The sequence below is a fragment of the Juglans microcarpa x Juglans regia genome, chromosome 2S (assembly GCF_004785595.1).
Source record: "Juglans microcarpa x Juglans regia isolate MS1-56 chromosome 2S, Jm3101_v1.0, whole genome shotgun sequence".
NCBI classification, from domain to species: domain Eukaryota; kingdom Viridiplantae; phylum Streptophyta; class Magnoliopsida; order Fagales; family Juglandaceae; genus Juglans; species Juglans microcarpa x Juglans regia.
The window spans coordinates 27,442,764-27,462,876 of NC_054597.1; the positions used below are offsets into that span (position 1 = coordinate 27,442,764).

The 20,113-nt window shown below is 35.2% G+C and overlaps 1 protein-coding gene and 1 pseudogene across 1 annotated transcript; both read left to right on the forward strand.

The window, feature by feature from the left end:
- Nucleotides 1-3,904: 3,904 nt before the first annotated feature.
- LOC121253526 lies at nucleotides 3,905-12,775 on the forward strand (annotated as a pseudogene).
- Nucleotides 12,776-18,778: 6,003 nt separating this feature from the next.
- Nucleotides 18,779-19,371, forward strand: LOC121251525 (40S ribosomal protein S30). The gene is made up of 3 exons (XM_041150797.1): nucleotides 18,779-18,822; nucleotides 18,932-19,069; nucleotides 19,287-19,371. The coding sequence occupies exons 1-3, from the start codon at nucleotides 18,819-18,821 to the stop codon at nucleotides 19,331-19,333; spliced, it is 189 nt and encodes a 62-aa protein (XP_041006731.1). The 5' UTR covers nucleotides 18,779-18,818; the 3' UTR covers nucleotides 19,334-19,371.
- Nucleotides 19,372-20,113: the final 742 nt, after the last annotated feature.

The following is a 20,113-nucleotide window of genomic DNA, read 5'->3' on the forward strand; positions in this document are numbered from 1 at the left end:
AGGTGGAGATCCCACGATTCAAAGGAAGGCTCAACGATTTGGTAAAGTGAAGATGACAGCCTTTGGTGGGCTTGTCCCACCAAGTGAGAGGCTTGTTTGGGTCTGCCCAAGAATAATGAGGCACCGATAGAGGTGGCCAGGGGTGACATACGCTGACCTGTCAGCCACTTTGAATCATCACCAACACGTGGGTACTAAGAAGCATGCGAGGGAAGCTACAACCACCAATCACCTGAAAAAGAAAAGTGGGCGCCACCAAGACAAGTCAAAGGGATGAAAACTCCTCAAATTCCTAGAAAACGGCTACTAGGAAGCATGTGGAAGAGGTAACCACGACTCATACATTGAGGAAAGAAAGGCAAGTGCCATTGTAGCAAGCTAAGATGCAACCAAAGTGACGGTTGTGAAACAACGGTTGTAGGAATGAGTGCCAAAATAGGAGAGAGAGGGACTCATTGGCCCGGATTAAGAAGGCGCTAAAATGTGAATCAAAGCTCAATATTGTATAAATTATTTCGTTTAGGGTATCATGCCCCCTGATTGATTCACGTGCATGAGACATGAGGCACGAGGCACGATAGGACAACTTCTTACGATGAAAGCAACAAAACTCCAAACTACCTAATTAAAAGCCAAATCAAAATATGATCAAACTCATAGAATTTTAAGGCAAAATAAACACTTCCTAAAATGGAAAACTGACTTAAGGATCGAAGGGTCCCTTACCACCCTTGACCTCCCTTCTTTATTTGTGTGTTTGCAGGTCCCTTGGTCCACCTCCTAGCTGTTCGAGAAGTCCTCCTGGTACATATAAAACATATCCAAAAAAACCACCATAGAGATTTTACAATAGTAAACTCATAAACTAATATAGTTTCATATAATATATTAGATTTATTTTAATATAAAAATAAAACGTATACGTTTACTTTTATAAAAAAAAAAATATCATGACCAAAAGTATTTTCTTTTTTAAAAAAATAGCAAGAACGAGATCAAGTTCAGCAATGAACGACAAATCATGAGTATACCAACAAATCAAGTTAAGGATTGCAAAATTAGGATACAATAGTAACTTCGTTCCGCTTCCATATACAATAATTGTTTCGTTAAGTCAAACAAAAATAAACTGTATACTCATGCAGGAGCATCGGATATAATAATAGATATTTACAATTATAGAGTACGCAAGATAGAGTGTGCAAATACCGTGCAATCCCTTTAGAAAAAGTGAGTAAATACGAAATTCACATAAAAGAATAATAATTTTTTTAATGTTGAATCTCACTCTTTTGCAAAACGATTGATCGGCATTTGCGCACTCTACGATTGTATATAGTATTACTCAATAGTATAATAACTACATAGTTACGACATGGGGATCAACTTCTACGAAATTCTAGACCCTAAGTTGTGTAACATCAATATGCAAAAGAATAAAGATCTGCTCTCCTGGAAGATCTAGCGAATGGAATAACGTCTCTGATATTCTCAGTGCCGATGGCGAAGAGAAGCATTACATTTGAAACCAGGACCAAAACCACAATGTTTTATCTTTCCATAACACCGCAGGTGAAGGTACCACTCATATGGCTCAAAAGGCAGCTACTTGTCTTGTATTCTGCAATAAAAAAAAGGAACAAAAAGTTGAGAAAATAAAATGTTAGCATTTTCGCATGCCGTAAGAGCATTAGTTGTGCTCTAGCCATTATTTGATCAAATTTTGATTAGGAAATTCATTTTTCAAATTTAGTTAGCTACTTTTCAATAACATTAAATAACAAACTCTCTAAATCTATCAATATTCTATTAAAATATTGATTTTAACATTTTTGTTTATTTTAATTCTAATGGTAATTAGAATATTTATTCGTTACTAAAAAAATGTACATTAATTTTTTAACGTTCATATTATTTCAACGGATATATTTTTCTAATGATTATATTTTTTCAACGATCATATGGAATTTCTCACCAAAAAGCATTAACCGAAAATACAATCTCAATAAAAACAATCCAAGTCAAAGATTCTTAGTACAAAAAGCCCCTACCTTTGTTGAATAACCTCAGAAAGCTCCTCTCTTTGGCTTCCCCCTATTAACTCTCCCAGCTGAAATGTAAGGCAAATTTTCAATGTGATAATATGCAAAGAATAGCAAAAGTTAAAACCAGAACAATTCATTGGAAGGAAAATGATAAAAGCGCATAATAAGACACCATACCTTCGATACAAGGACATTCATAGCAGCTATCGTTTTAGGCCTGTTTGGATATAGAAACAGTTTCATTTTATCTGATCATTATAATTTTTCTAAATTTCTAAACAAAATATAATAAATAAATTAACTTTTTCAAATTTTATATAATAATAATATTAAAAAATAATATTCTAACAATATTTATGACATCCCGACTCCCACGTACGGAAACTCGAAAATCGTGACGTAGGGATGATGACAACACAGGTTACGCATCCTAATAAAATGTGCTCAAGTGTGTGCAACATGCAAAACTGCACAACAAAGGTCGTAGCGGTTAATTAAAAGTTCACCAACTAAGTACCAGAAATTTAAATACAAATATCCAAAATAAATTACATTTAAAAAGTTATACAGTTATCCCAAAATATATTACAAAGGGCAAATACATAATCGAGTGATAAAATGAATCTCGATACACGAGAGCAATCCCAGATCACTCCTCTAGCAGAGCCAAAGCCTAAGACTCGTCGTCCTTATCTGTATCAAAATCTGCGATACCATAAAACAATATCGCAGGGTGTCGAATACCGTGAGATTTTGAATCTCAGCAAGTAATCAACCAAGCAACCCAAGAGATAGAAATGCATTAATGCAACCAACACACATGAGTACATAACGAAACACAAATGTGACCCCAAAAACCTCATGTTCCCCACAAATAATTATTTTCTAATGCACGCCAAAAATTCCATTTGACCAAAAACATGTCATGAATAATGTCCGTCATTTCCCAGAAAATGTGCTCGTAACCATTACATCATAAACCGACAACATAAACATTTATCGGACACTGTAGGTAGGAATCACAGGCAGGACTATACCACCATCCCTGCTTACCACTATCCGTACAGTTCTTTTCTCACATAAGAAGTACTTATCAGAGCACTGTAGGCGAGAATCGCAGACGGGACTCTACCACCATCCCTACCGCATGTACCGTAGGCGGGAATCGCAGGCGGGACTATACCACCATCCCTACCGCATGCACCGTAGGTGGGAATCACAGGCGGGACTCTATCACCGTCCCTGCTTACCACCATCCCTACAGTCTCCTTTCATTTCTCATAAACCAGTCATTCTAATCATTTATAAACATATTCAAAATCATTTCTCATAAATCCAATTTTCAAATATACACATGAACATGTATACAATTATACGAAAACTCAGTTTTCAGTTACAAACATGAACATGCATGTAAATATGCAGTGTACATGATACAACACATTTTTCAACAACCAACAAACCACAACATAGTCCAATAACAAAAACAACTCCATCATCCAATCCATCCGACCCCCTTACTCCTCGAATTCAGTCTGACAAAACCAACCAAATCATAATAAAAATGAGTTAGTGCAAAAATACATTTAAATCACGAAAGTTCCTTGGAAAATACTTATAGCACTTTATTATAATTTTTGGAGGATCACAGAGATGTAAGAAGTGGCGGCACAGTAATGTAACAGTGCAAAATGCACTGTGGCCATGGGTCTCAAAATGCTAGTTTTTGAACGGGAACAAACGAAGACTTGAGATTGTTAGGGAAGGGTTTAGGGATGTCGATGAAGCTAGTGGTGGTGGTGGTTGGCCGTGGGTGGCTGCGTAAAGGGCGGTTGAAGTCCAAAAAGTCCAAAACGGAAATGTGGATGGTGGGGCTTCACCGATGGCGGATTGGAGCTGGGGATGGGGATGGGTGGTTTAGATTGTTAGGAGGTCAAGGAAGATGTGGTGAAGAGATGGTGGCCGGAGGTGGTGCAACGGCGGCGCTGGAGCAAATGGTGGCCGCAGCTTTAAGCCGTGCGTGGAGATTAACAATGGCGTGGGAGGGGCTAGGAATGAAGGGGGTGGTCGCAGGCCGGCGAGGAAGAGAATTGGGGGGGGGGGGGTCGCCAGCCAATGAGGAAGAGAATGGGAGGGGCGGTGAGGCACACGACGACCCACGGCGGTAGTGGCTGGAGGACGACGAAATGGACGGGGGAGAGAGGGCTGCCCGCGGGAAAGAAGAGAGAGAGAGGAGAGAAGGAAATGAGGGAAAAAAGAAAAGAAAAATAGAAGAAAAAGAGGAAAAAGAAAAAGTGAGGGAAAGAAATGAGGTACAATCCTCACATCTTGGGTCACAAAAATAATCCAACGAAAAAGATTTCAAAACAGCAATTTAAATAAAATAATTTAAACGTAATGATTAAATAAAAATAATAATTAAATCCAACAATAAACTAATTTAAAATAAAGAATAATTTAAATAATGAACAATAATTATTAACAAGAAAACACATTGAATTAACAATTAAAAATCTCAAAATAATATCACATAAATCATCTAAAATTTAAAACAAGAAAACTCATAATCTAAATAAATGTAATAATTTACTTAGTTAAAATACACGTAAATACGGGGTATCACAATATTTTATTCAACTTTCATCTAAAACTATCATATCTAATCTCACTTCACTATTCAAATGGGGCCTTAGAGTCATCATTCAGCCTCCTGTAGAATGCTTTGATATCTTTTGGGTAAGGTGTACCAATTTGCTCAGTCTCTGTTGAAAGCCATAAGCTCGTAGAGAATGGCAGACGACTCAGCTTATTTCATCATTTGCAATCTCAAAGGCTGAATTTTAGAACCATGTCCAGATCCAATCGATCGTTTCCCTACGAGAGATAGCTCGGGGCTTTCCTGTCACAGGGTTCGGGTCGGAGGATGTGTGTCAAGACGGGACGGAAAGCCGACAAGGAAGCGTTCGCGTTCCTGGAGCTCAACGACGAGTCGTGCCTAGGGAACCTGTAGGTTATTGTAGACTCGGCCGTGTCGGATCTTAGCCCTCTGGTGCCGACATGCACATGTGTGGACGTTGACGGCGTTCTGAAACTTCCTCCCACTGGGACCAAGTAAAAGGTGGAGTTTCAGGTCAAGAAGGTGGTCCATGTTGGCCCGATTAACCTGGCCAAGTACCCCGTTGCCGAAGACCAAACTGGCACTTGAGTTTCTCAGAGACTTCGTGCACCTCTGTCCTAGAACTAACACAGTGCATTCCTCCGTCTTTGTTTAGTCCTCGGTGCTAATGTGTTTGCTTCATTTGCTTGTTTTTCTTCTAGATTTTGCACAAAGTCTTTCACTTTTCTCATCCAAGAAATGACTCAGGATTAGTTAAGGAGGTTGTTATGGACTTGTTTCATACAATTGCTAGCACAATTCCTACAACCAAAGAGAAAAGAGGCTTGGGTGGCGTGGCGTGAAACGCCTCTGATGCTTAAGTCAGTGAGATAATCAGGATCTTTTAGGAAGAAGAGCCTTGTTTTCCTTTCAAAGTGTCTCCACTTCAGTGGTGAGTTTTTCATGATTTCCCCCATATCTGCAATTATTCCCTTCATATTTCTGGGCAAAGCCTCTTGGTCTTTGATTGATTGAGATGTAGTGGTGGTCAGCATATGAAAAGCACACTGGTTGTAGGAAAAGAGATCCCATAGACTATGCCAACTATTATAGACGTGTTTCACACAGCCACTTGCACAATTTCCTTCAACCAAAAAGAAAAGAGGCTTGGCGTGGCGTTAAATGGCTCCGATGTCTAAGTCACTGAAGATAATTGGGATCTTTTAGGAAGGAGAGCCTTACCTTATTGTTGTACCTGGGTGAGTATAAATAGAATCCACAACGGCCCTTTTTTAGGTGTGGTAACCGCTTAATCATTCATTTGAATTCAAGTGATGAGATAGTTATTTGAACTTCCCTTACCTTTTGGTGTTATCTTCAATAGTTAGAGTCGTTTGTTAGTGATGGTTTATTTGAAATTCTAGAGAAGTTATCATCTTATTTTTTTTAATAAGTCAAGTCATTAGCTCAGGGCCTGTTGATTTAGACTTGGGCTTAGGCCCAAAAGGTAGTCTGGTGGGATCGTCAAAAGGGAAGGGGATTAAACCCTTTCCAAAGGTTATTGGCTTTTGGTAAAGAAAATTTTCACTTTGAATAGGTCTTGAATTTGCAGAATTTCTGGAATGGAGTAATAAAGGAAAAGTTAAGAATTTTATTTTTTCTTACTTAGGCAAGAAAGTTCACTTGACTCTGCTCCTTGATAATTACCCATGTTATTTATACCAAAAATTGTCCATTTTCTTGAATACTTGGTTTAAGCTTTAGGAACTTTTTTTTTTTTTTTTTTGACTATTCTGAAACGCATGTGGATTCTGGATGTCACATATTAAAAGCTGATGGTGGATAGATTTTGAAATTTCTATGTTCAAGACATCTAATTGCAAGTTTTCACCACCTTTACATAATTACAGATTTATCGTTTAAAAAACTAAATGACTAAAGAATGAAATATACATAGCATGATATTTTTGCTTCTTTTATCATCATGATGACATAGAGCTTTCTTGTTGATTGGATTCGGATATGTGTAGAAATTCCGTTAAACTACTCTGCTTTATCAATATATTTATTAGGGGTGAACCAATAATGTCGATTCGGTTTTGGTCCAAAATTGCTGAGCAATCGAAAAATTTCATGGTTAAAACCGGCCGAAATGACCAGTTAAGGGGGAGAAAACCGGCATGCTTGGTTTCAGCGTGATGCAGGTCAGTTCATTGGCGTCCCGTCAGTGGTGCAATAAGAGATAGTACCGAGAGAGTTCAAGTCATGATGAGAGAGAAAGAGAGAATGGTGGCGCGTTGTGATGAGAGAGAGATGAGAGGTGCGATGAAAGTGAGAGAGAGAGAGATGCGCGACAAATTCGCAAACGACACTGTGTGAAAGAGGAGATAGTCTGAGAGAAATGTGAATTGGAAGAAAAAGAACAAGGGAGTATTAAACCCTAAATCCAAACGACGCCATTTGATGTATTAAATCAAATAGCGTCGTTCCATTTTAAATTTTTTTTCTAAATTTTTTTCTAAAATATATATGTGTGTATGTGTGTGTATTATATTATATCGACTAGTTCAGCGATTTGAACTTGGTTCAAACCGGGATCGAACCGGCCGACATTGGTTTCATCAATCTCCTACAGCCGGCCGACCAATTCTCTACCGGTTTAGGCCAATTCCATACTCCAGCAGTCGGTTTGCGTCGTTGATGGCCAATTTCATCAGTTTTTGTACAGTGCTAATAGAGAAAACCTTAGGACCGGTTGGGCTTATAACCTACAAATAACAACCCTATAATAGTTAGTTGCCACGCAAGCTTCACAACTTAGTGATGATGTGAGCGAACTTCACCCAATTCCTCGCCATCCACTTTGCCCCTCTTGCACAAAAACTCTTTGGTCACTAACAGTCCCGCTTCCTCTCAGCCGTCTTTCCTTAAGTTGAAATTCCTTAAGTTGAGGGATTCAACTAGAAAATTAAGATGCCATCTTTCCTAAAGCACGGGCTTTTTTTTTTTTTTTCATTAAAACCCAGAAGCTAAAATACCCAAAAACTTTTTTTCATAAAGCACGAGCTTTCTAGCACTCTAAAGAACCTAAGGTAAAACAAAAGTACAAACTTTCTTGTTTCCTTTATAAATAGTCCGCTTCTCTATGTAAAATTTAGGTAAATTCACTTTATATTGAAAATCTAATATCTAGACGAATTCACTTGAGATTCAAAACAGGGTTTTTCTTATTTTCTCCGGGAATGATTTGATATTTCACATATTTAATCTCATGGGAGTATAAAGTAGTTTTTTCTTTGTTCGAATAGTTCATTCAAAGGGCTGCTGCAAGGGAGGAAAACACCAAGAAAGAGGAGGAATTCAAATATGATGGGAATTTCTATTCCATTGGTACCGTTAATCTAAATTCAAACCAGAAAAATTAGAGAAAATTAGCAACGAGTGCCTTACATTATCACCTTCCCAGGTTTCATCCACGCGATTTTCCATGAGAGAATCACACGATTTTCTGACGAAAGAGTTCCAAGTCTCGCAGTGAGCAATGATTGTGAGAGGTGGATTTCGGTTGAAACGTGTCAACGTCGAACTGGGAGGTGGTAGTGGAGCTTCAAATCGCGATGGTGAGGGCTGCTTCGATGAAAGCGATGGTGAGTTTGGAATCGAATCGAGATGGAAGGGAGGGGCTCTGGTGACCTACGTTTGTGATTCACTGTGGGTGCATCTATTATCTATTTGGTGTGATAACTGATGCGACAACTCATAATAGGAGGGCTGCTTCTCTAATAAAAACAGCCCGACTGCTCCAAAACGGCTTTCGTCCTAATATTTATTACTATTTTTTGGTTATCTAAATAAAGAAGGTTGTGGTTGCAGATATCTGTGTTGCTCAAATCCGAAATACACTTGCATATGCAACATATACATTCTTCCAGAAGCTTGGATTCTTTATGTTCACACTCCAATTATCATCACTAGTGATTGTGAGGGTGCAGGTGAAATGTATCAAGTTACAACTTTGATTAACAAAGCTGATAAGTTGAAGAAGGAGTTGATCAAGAAAACTCCTCCATCAACAGTTGATATAGTAGCTGCTCAACTTCTTGTCAAGGAGAAAGGAGATATTGTTGGTCAAGGCGAACAAATGACGCCGGACATAATTTAGATTAATTTTGATGACAAGTTTCAATAGATGATCAATACATAGAAGACAAGAGATTCACCCAAAACGCAAATAAAACTCCGAATAATATTGATTAATAGTAAAATTCAATTTTATTTTATAGAGCCCACAAGCCGAACTTAAATAGCTGCAAAATTCAAAATTATGAAGATTTTTCCAAAAGTGAAAAAATCTAAATTATTGTATAAGAAATAAAAATATAAATAAACAAAAATCCTACCAAAAATTTGGCCAAAACCAAAATAACTTCCAAAACTTGAAACTAAAAATTTACTAATAAGGCAAAAATGAGCATAAATATATGATTTGAGGGAAAATAGCTGATATTGCCTTTAGTTCAAGGAAGATATTAAGTTTTTCCTTACATATTTGTATAGATCCATCTTCTTAAGGTAGTACTTCCATGCAATCAGCGTAGAATCTGGACCTAGATACCTCATATCGATTTGGGTTTGCATCATTCTCACAGGGTTGGAGAGAGTTCATCATCAAACTTTAAACTTTCTTGCCTCTATTTTTTGGATTTCCAATTAGATGAATATGTCTTTCCTTTTGTTGTATCATCCCGATGATCATGGAAAAACTAAAATTGATTTGATTGGGTCGAAATAAAATAATATTGAACATCTTATACTCCAAAATTAAGTTTCTTTCTCATATCTCAAATCCAAAAAAAAAAAAAAAGATTTTGCATAGGAGAATTTAAAAAAAAAAGTCCCAAACTCTAAGAAAATGAACATAGTTAATTGTCTCTAAAGTTGTTTCATGATATTCAAACTTCAAAACTTCACCACCATTTTCTTTTTCCAATCTATGTTTTTAATGAAAATAGTTAGCTCATCCACTAAGTTATTATCATCAAGATAGGTATCGTAGATTGGTATAGAGTTACATCCTATAGAAGAATATCCATCCACAACCTCTTCTTCCTTAGAGTAGTAAATCCACTCAACCTTATGCAATAAATCAACGAAACCTTCAACCTAAAAGTACTAGGAAATTCTGATAAATCAACTATGAAATTGAGGTTCCCATTACACTCTTCCCTACTACGATGCTCTCAGAATAAAACACGATTGTGATACGGGTTCACAAAACTGGAATTAGAATCATGATCTTCCATCTCACGATCCACGATATCTTGCGCCGCTAGACGTTGGGTTAACTCTGCAACATGTCTCTGTAAATTCTCAATCATCACATCCTGAAGGCTATGATCACAGTGCGAGACTTCCTCGTTCGGAACCTGCCCACGACAACCACGACCACAACCACCAGCCATGGAAAGTGATGAGATATCACCTCAGAAAAGATGTGAAGCACTGATGCCAACTGACACCGAACATAATTTATATTAATTATGACGGCTAGTTTCAACAAATGGTCAACACAGAGAAAACAAGAGATTTGCCCAAAATAAAGAGAAAACTCTGAAAAATATTGATTAATAGTAAAATTTAAAATTATTTTATAAAGCCCATAAGCCGGACTTAAATAGCTACAAAATTTGAAATTATAAAGATTTTTCCAAAAGTGAAAAAATCTAAATTATTGTATGAGAAATAAATACATAAATAAACAAGAATCCAACAAAAAATTTGGCCAAAATCGAAATTAGAATCACTTCTGAACGTTGAAACTAAATATTTACTAATAAGGCTAAATGAGCATAATATATGATTTAAGAGAAAATAACTAATATTGTATTTAGTCCAAGGATACTTAGAATATATGGTTTATCAGCAAAAAAATGAAAAACCAAAAAAGAAGTAGGAGTGAGGGAGAAACCTACAGTGTAGTGCAAAATGCCTCTGTTCAACTAGCTCTAAAGTTAAAAAAAGGGCACTTTCGAAGAAAGACACGAAATGATCAATGATTGAGAGTAGAAACTAGGATTTTGTGGAAGAGAGAGAGAACAATGAGAGCAGAGAGACATACCCATGGTGAGGGCGGACAGTGATGGCTGGATTTTTTAGAGAGAGACTTACCTACGACACTGGTGTTGATGGTGGTGACCAGATTTGGGTTTGAGATTTTGGGGGAGACGAGGCGAGGTTAATGACCCGGGGTGGGTATGAAAATTTTAGACTTTTTAGTCTAGCACCTTAAAGTTATTAAAAAATAAATAAATACCACATAGGGTTGTTGTGTAAAGTGAAGTGGGGTATCATTTCTCGCTCGTTAATAAGAGATTCCAAAAGCAAGATACTATGACATAATCTTTTTTCTTTATTATTTTTTGGATTCTATGCCATATTCTTTTTTAATTACTTTGTTCATTTCCCAGCCTATGCTCGAATCTCATTTGTCGGAAAAGTGACTGGTCTGAATAGCAAGAATGTCTCATCTCATCTTATTTTATGTTAATATTTAAATACAAACACTTTTCAATTTTAAATTTTCAGCTTTTTTTATTTAATTATTACAATTTTATCAAACATATAAACAAAAGACAAAAAACAATTCAACTTTTTAAATCCTAAAACAAAAATAATATTAAAAAATTATCCTCTAAAAATATAAACTTTATAATATTTTTATTTAAATTTTTTTTCTTTCATTTCACACAACTTCATAAAACATCTTAACTTAAACCGTTTCACTATTATTTACAAATTATTTTACTATTATTCACATATAATCTCATCCATTCTCATCTCACTATCCAAATGAGGCCTAAATGAGAGAACCAATGACATCTTACAAAAATTAACATGCTTACTTGGTCAAGTTTTCGGCTAACAAAAAAAAATTTGAAATTTCAATAGAAAACTGACTGTTAGTGCAAAATTATTTGCCTAAATTTAGAACTGGTTTGGATACTTAGAATATTTCATAATACTTGTAAATAATAATAAATGATTTGTAAATAGTAATAAAAAAGTTTAATTAAGATGTTTATTGGGTTTTGAAAAAATAGAGAAAAAATTGAATAAAAATGTTAAAAAATTGTTTGAATATAATTTTTGTTTTAAAATATGAAAAAGTTGTATTACTTCTTATGTTTTGTTTGAGAGTTTAGAAAAAATATAACGATTAAGTAATAATTAGATGAAAGATTTGAAGGTTTGAAATTGAAAAATGTTTTGTATTTAAGTAATGTTTGGTTAGGAAATATATGAGAATATTTATGAATATTTGTATTAGTAAACAAAGCCTAACTTCAAGGCATTTGGCTGAGTTATGGATGGTGGAGCCTGAAATTGCATTTGCAAAATTGAAGGTATGTCCTACAAGTGGATATCTGCATAGGTGTTTGTTGTATGAAAAATCTTGGTGTGACCAGTTGCCTTTAATAATTTAATAAAATAACTTTTGCAATTATACCAATCATGTGAGTAGTCTTGTCTGAGCAATGAAATTCCAAAATTATGCGATTCGTTCTAATGAATTGAACGCATTTGCTCAATTTCCCTTGAAATCTACTTAGCATTCATAGTGAATATGTAATTATGTGATAGAATGGTAAGAAATATTACAGATAGAGGTAACATCTGAGTGTCTATTTTTGTAGGATGATATCAACTGTGCCGAGGCATACGTGAAGTTTCTCTGTCAGTGGTTACTCGACAATTGCCTTGATGATATGAAATTCATGGATGATAAGTTTGCTAAGACTTGCGTTGAGTGTATATGGATGGTTGGTTCAACCCCTTTTGAGCGGATTTCATATACGGAGGTTGTGGAACTTCTAGAAGAGGCAGTGAAAAGCGACAGGAAGTTTGAGAATAAAATGGAATGGGGGATTGATTTAGCATATGAACATGAAAGGTATGTGACTTGTTTTTATGTGTTCCTTCTGTGTGTATTGTAGTTCCTTATGTCCTGGCCCTTCTAATTGTGCAAATACTTGATAGAGGCCTGTCATTGTCTATAATTCCAGAAGTCCCTATGCAAGAAGTGGCAGTGGTGACCGGATTTGGATTTGAGATTTTGGTGGAGACAGGAGGTTAATGACCCGGGGTGGGTATGAAAATTTCAGACTTCTTAGTCCAGCGCCTTAAAGTTATTAAAAAACAAAAAGTAAATGCCATGTAGGGCTGTTGTGTAAAGTGAAGTGGGGTATCATTTCTCCCTGGTTAATAGGAGATTCCAAAAGTGAGATACTATGACATAATCTTTTTTCTTTATTATTTTTTGGATTCTATGTCATATTGTTTTTTAATTATTTTGTTCATTTCCCCACCTATGCTCGAATCTCATTTGTCGGAAAGAATAATTCTGGGTACAATCCTGGGGGAGGACTTCCTAGGCATGAATTGAAACGATTCGTTTCATCCCCAAACTTTTCTGCCCTCCCCCCTCCCCCTTCCTTTGAAAACACTAGAGACTTTTTCACTGGGAATCTCTCTCTCTCTCTCTCTCTGGCTTACGATCTCTTTCTCACTTTTCACTTCTCAAGTATTCTCTTTTCTTTTCGAAATTGGACGAGGAACTGCTAAAAAGGAACACCGACTACGTGCATTTCCTTACATCACCTCTCACCTGTAAGAAGGTTCGAAAAAGCAATGTCGTCGTTTTATTTACTTCTATGAATCTTCTTGCTCTTATGATTTTTTCTTATATTTTTCTTTTGCAATTTTAAGCTGGTTTTTTTTTTTCGATTTATATTCTACAATACGTTGCATTCGACTGGTTGGTGAATTTACATGAATCAATTTCCTCTTAATTTTCATGTTATTTTACTTGGAGATAATATGGAATTTCTAAAAATTTTTAAGCATCAATACTAGTTAGTTTTTCAGGCATTCTGCTTTTTTGGTTTATGTGATTTTAGAAATATATTGTTGGTTTTTCCATAATGATTGCAGTGTAAACGGTAATGTTTCTCGAAGGGATACTACCCTTATGGCCAAAGACAGAGGCACCTTTAATGAGAAATAATCAGTTGGATTAAGAAGAGTAAAAACATTTCTGGGCATGCACCTGTGAAATGTGGTGATAAGAAAACAGGGTAGGGGTGGGGGGACAGAAATACATAAATGCATAGAGATGTATACAAACCTATGATACCTGTTTGACAATGGAATTAAGGATGGACTTCCACCTGGAACCATAACTTGATGCTGATGTAGTGTTCTTGCAGCTTTTTAAACCAGTTCGGGTTTACATGTGACTACTTCTTTTCCTCGGCCCTAACAGATTTCCACAATCCAAATCCTCATACGTATATATGACTACTTCTTTATGCAGCATATTTTAAAGACACAAATAGCACAAGCAGCTTTTTTCTGCTTTTTCTAGCTTTTAAGTGATTATCATTGGAAATTGATTATATTGTTGTCATGAATATATACCTAAATCCCATATATGCATCAAAGAAAGTCATAAGTCTATTGAAACTATATATGCAGTACTTGATGATCATGAGACCCTTCTTTGTTACAAGAATACCAAGCTTCACTCATATCCAAAGTACAATAAGGAGGTAGTTACTAACACTTTGTTGGTGTTGATTTTAATTTCCTATCTACTATAATAATTTCTAAACTTGTTTTCGGTGCAGAGAAAACCACACTACAACCACATTTTATGGCCAGAGTTTGAACAATATAATGAAAGTCCAGTTGTCAGGAAAAAGGATCTCCAAGAGAGAGAAGGAGAACTCCAGCAAAGAGAAAAAAAACTCTAAAAGATCGAGGAAAAACTCCAATATACAACGGAAGAGATCCATAAAAGAGTGAAGGACATCCAAAAGAAAGTGTTGGTTATTCTTAATGTTGTTATGTTGTGTTGGGACTTAATTCCTTTGCCAAGTTTTAAAATTGTAAAGTGTTTTAAGCGTTGTCAAGTTAGACTAGTCACTTATAAAGTTGTTGTAAGCGTCTAATATCATTTTATGTGCTACACTATACCAGACTTGTGATGTTACTAGAAATAATTAGAGTTTTCTAGACTTTATGTGCTACACTATCCAGCAGCCATACTTTGTCAGCAAATTCTTTGCGCGCGATCTTGCATGAAAATTGAAAAAAAAACATACTTAAATGTATAATGCTCATGTTAAAATCAGCTTCTAAGCATACTTAAATGTATGATTATATATAACAGCTTCTATATATACTTAAATGCTTAGGATAATGATTTTAGAAGGATATGATCAGCTTCTATAATGATCAGTAATGGTCTTGACATGCAGTTTCAAATTTGACTAGTTTCCAAACTCAGTCGCTCATGCTTTAAAATTTCAGTCTTCAATTAATCCAGACATAGTAAAAATTACACTTCATTCATTAAAAACTTGAAACCAATATATAGTAGCAACTCTGAGAATACATCATCAAAAACTCGAAACCAACATAGAGTAACATCTCTGAGAATACATCACAAAAAACTTAAAATACAAAACTATACAATGGATGAACTGATTTAAGAATACATTATCAGAAACTCAAAATCCCAAACATCAATTCGGATTTAATTCATCAACTGAGCACGTTGGTCATGATGTTGAGGATCCAACTGTAACAGCTCATCCATCTATAAAAATCAGAACGTAAAATCACAACCACAAATATAAAACTCAAAATACTTTTAAAAAAACATGTACTTACTTAAAAATTGTATACTTGTGAAATAACACTTTGTTGTGAGCCAGACACTAACACTGCCTCTGTAAAAACTATAGGGTCACTCATAATTTTGTCATCTTCCGTTTGTTTCTTTGCCTAAATTTGAATATATACATTTTCTTAAAAATCAAATTAAATAAAACTCGACTTATTAAATACAAATGAAATACCATTGAAATAAAAAAGAGATAAGAATGGAATACATTTCTTCTCTTTCTATTGTCACCGGCATCAGATTGGTTATTTTTAGTATGTCGTTTTTCCAAAATCTTCTCAATTGGCTGTGCTCTTCTCTTTGATGGAGATCTCCCTTTGCCTCTAACAACTCGAGGACTCAAAACATTTTTTAAACTTCCAATCTCAACATCATGCCCCTTAGTATTCGCTTGTGCATGTCCGAACTGGGTCTTCGTTTTTGTGTACTGAAAACTCATTACTCATAACTTTTGTGCCATATTCGTTGCATTATCATAAAAATATTTGTGCAAAGCAGTCTTCAAACCACAATTTTATTGGAAATGTGACCCAACTTCTCAGGTAGTTTTCGCATAATATGTCACAAACAATATCTATGCCGAGTGTTTCGAAAAACTATTTCAATAGCAATTTTCATGGCCCTGTCTTGATCAATAATGATAGTTTTTTGCGCTCTCTCATCCATACATTTCAACCTAGTTACAAATAACCAGATGAACATTTCAGTATTTTTACTTGATATCAAACAAGCGCCTAACAATATGGATTGTCCATGATGATTAACACCGAAAAAAAGGGCAAATGACATACCATATCAATTTGTTAGATATGTTGTATCAAATGTCACAACGTCCCCAAAATATCCATATACTGCTATGCTGCGTGCATCAGTCCAAAATATATTTTTTAATCTTCCGTCATCATCTAAATCCATCAATAAGTAAAAGCTCTCATTCTTATATTGCATTCTCATGAAATAATCCCTCAATGTTGCAGCACTCCCTTTGACAAGTCTAAGGTGATTGGCTTTGTCAATATAATTTCGTGCATATTTCTCAATAAATGATAGTTTATCGAATCCACCAGCGTTGACAACCAATGCGTTGAAACTTTTAGGCATACCGATGTCTGCCTTATTGTTAATGTCTAGCTGCCTCTTGACAGAATCATCAATAGCTCGATTACATCTAAAGAATCTTGCATTTCTTAGACTTAAAACCATAGTTGTGTGCATTTTTAACAGCATTAATGCGCAATAACTCACCAACCAAGATTGCATTAATTATCACCTTACAATTAGTCTTAGTTGTCAGACGTGGGTTAGCGAGATTAGTACTATGATTCCTTGCCTTCCCACCACGCACATAGCCAAGTATTACATATCTAACACTCTCTCATCTTGATCCATTTTATTTCGTTGGGTCATTATTCCAAACCCAGCCTATCTCCCATATTTCTTGTAGTACTCAATGAGTTCCGCCTTAGTTTTAAAAATCATCCCAGTCGTTGGCTTTGGAATCTCCTCATCAACATTACAGCCCGACGTTGGCTCTAACACTCCCTCATCAACATTAGAGCCCAACATTGGCTCTAAAACATTCTCATCAACATTACATCCCTACATTGGCTCTAACATCTCATTTTCAGCATTAGAGCCTGTTGTCAGTTCTAAAAACTCATCTTCAGAAAACAACGTTCACCAAGTATATGAGGTGGGTTCAGCCTGATTACTTTTGCTACTTTCGTCCATCTTGTTCATAAAAATAAAAAAAATAAAAATCTTGAGTTATAGTTCTTCCCCGCATGGCAATACTAAGCTAGAAAAGCAAATAAGTTTCGTATAACACTAGAACTTACCAAGTGTTCAAGATTATCAAAACTACCACAGAATAATTCAGTTATATTTTAGAAATTCTAAATTTTATTTTTTATTTTTTTAAGGAGGACCAATACAAGACGTTAAGAATGGCCTAAAACTTTGACCCATTCATTCCCTTTGGACCAAAGAGGCAAAGTCTGACCCTTTACAGAGTTGATTAAGGACATAGGAAGTGTAGGGCTCGAGATTGAGTGATTTGGGTGTCATTGGTTGTCGATAAAAATGTGGGAAAGGAGAGAAATTAAAATCTTGAGCATACGAAACCCCCCTCTAAGCTTATCTTTGTTTAAAGTCATCTTTTTTCTATCCCTCTGATTTCTCTCAACCGTTAGTTTATACCATTTCTTTAGAAAAATAAATGCCAAAAGAAAAAAAAATAGATATCAATGTAAAATCAATTATAAATCCAAAAGGAGAAGATGAGAAATGCTCACTTGATGTTCGAACACCCAGGAGGATTCGAAACTGGTCTCGGGCAGAATCGTTGTAGAGGGAGGGAATGAAGCTGAATTAGAAAATTTAAGCTCTAGGGACTTTTTTGACATTTCACCATAATTTGAAGAGTAGAATTACCATAAACTCCATTCGTGCGCACGCAAGCCTCTATCTAGAACTGTACGTAGCAGTTCTCTGTCAAAAAAGTGTCTGGTTTGAATAGCCAGTGTCTCTCGTCTCATTTCATTTCATGTCAATATTCAAACACAAATACTTTTCAATTTTAAATTTTCAAATTTTTTATCTAATCATTACAATTTTATCAAATTTATAAACAAAACACAAAAAATAATTCAACTTTTTAAAATCTCAAAATAAAAATAATATTAAAAAACTATACTCTAACAATATAAACTTTATGATATTTTTATTCAACTTTTTCTTTCTCATTTCTCAAAATTTCATAAAACATCTTCACTTAAATTATTTCACTATTATTTACATATCATCTCATATCATCTCACTATTCAAACGAAACCTAAGTGAGAGAACCAACTTACAAAAACTAACACGCTTACTTGGTAAAGTTTTCAGCTAACAAAAAATATGATTGTCTGTATAAAATTATTTGCCTAAATTTAGAACTCATTTAGATATTTAGAATATTTTATAATACCTGTAAATAATAATAAAATAATTTGTAAATAGTAATAAAATAATTTGATTAACATGTTTGTTGGATTTTGATATGGACCATTCGACTGTAGTGTTAGCATATGAGCTAAAAAGTGCATTAACACTAATAATTGTCTTAAATAATGATTTCAAACGTCCTTTTATTTTAAATACATTATTTTTATTTTTTAAAATAGCCTAATAATAATACTTTAATTGTGTTTAGTGTTTATAAATATTTTCCAGCCGCAAGGCTTACAACACATGGGTTTGAAGAATAGACGTGTGGGCTCAACGAACCGATCGGGAGCTCAAACCATGTGCCTTCAAAAGCCCGGTCCAGATCACTCGAACAGTCGAACATACAGTTTCTTCCCAAAACCCTAACCCTATATTTCTTTAAATCGTCGCCAGTTGCAGACAAACTCCTAGCGGCGGAAGCTCTCTCTAGCAATCAACCATGGGTAATTATTAAATCTGACCTCAAATATCTCTCCCAAAGAATCCCTTTCTTGTTATGGTTTGTAGGTTTTCTAATCTCTGATTCTTTATATTTTTTGTTTTATTCTTCAGGTAAGGTACACGGATCTCTGGCTCGGGCTGGAAAAGTGAGAGGCCAGACTCCCAAAGTGGCCAAACAGGACAAGAAGAAGAAACCCCGTGGACGCGCCCACAAGCGCATGCAATACAATCGCCGATTCGTCACCGCCGGTTTGTCTCTCGTTCTCATCTTTATTTCTCAAGTGTAGCTCTTTAAACCAACTAGTTAGTATGAATTTTCAGTGTTGGTAATCTTTTTTTTTCTAACATATGGGTCTTGCAACAGCCTGGATATAATATTTAGGTTTCGAGACATACGTGATTTGGGAGGTTTTTTTTTTCATTATGATTCTGACTGGGAAAAATTCCTTTTTTCGGGTGATTGTAGTGGTTGGATTCGGCAAGAAGAGGGGACCCAACTCGTCCGAGAAGTGATGCAATTCTGAGAGGATGAGGAGCTCTTTAGGTTAAAGATTTGTTTTTCTTTTTTCCTTTCTTCTTTTGGTAAATGAATTTAATTCTGGTGCTCTGCTGGATTATCATTATGTTGGGGATTTCTCTTAGTTGGTTAATTAACCTGGAGATGATATGGTTTTTCCCATGGGTGTTGTCTTTTTTAAATTTATTGTTCATTTGATGATGTTAAGATGTTGGACTTGGTAGTTGTAATATTGATAGAGAGATAGTACTGGGTAGATAGAGAAGAATGAGGCCTCGTTTGGTTTCGTGAGATAAATAAAATATTATTAGGAAGTAATTTTTTAATATTATTTTTATTTTAAAATTTATTATATATTTTTTTTTAATTTGAAAAAGTTATAATGATTAAATGAGATGAGATAGTTTATAATGACAAATCAGGCCTAAATAAACAGAGGTAATCTTCTTCTCAATATGAAATGCATGGCAAGGTGTTACACCTTTGTTGTTGTTGTTGTTGTTTTTTTTTTTTTTTTTTTTTTTTTTTTTTTTTTTTTTTTATTATAGGAAATAGATTTCATTTTATCCATGAAGGAAGTTACAGCTATGACTAATCAATATTGTACGCCTTCCCACACACAAATGTTTTTACGATGGGTATTGTCTTAATTTTTAAAAACTCATAAGAGAGTATCATTATAATAAACAGAGATAAAATCATCTCCCACCTCTTTTGGAGGTGGGGTATCCAAAGCACCTCATCCTCCAAAAGAAGATGGATATCCAATCACTCCA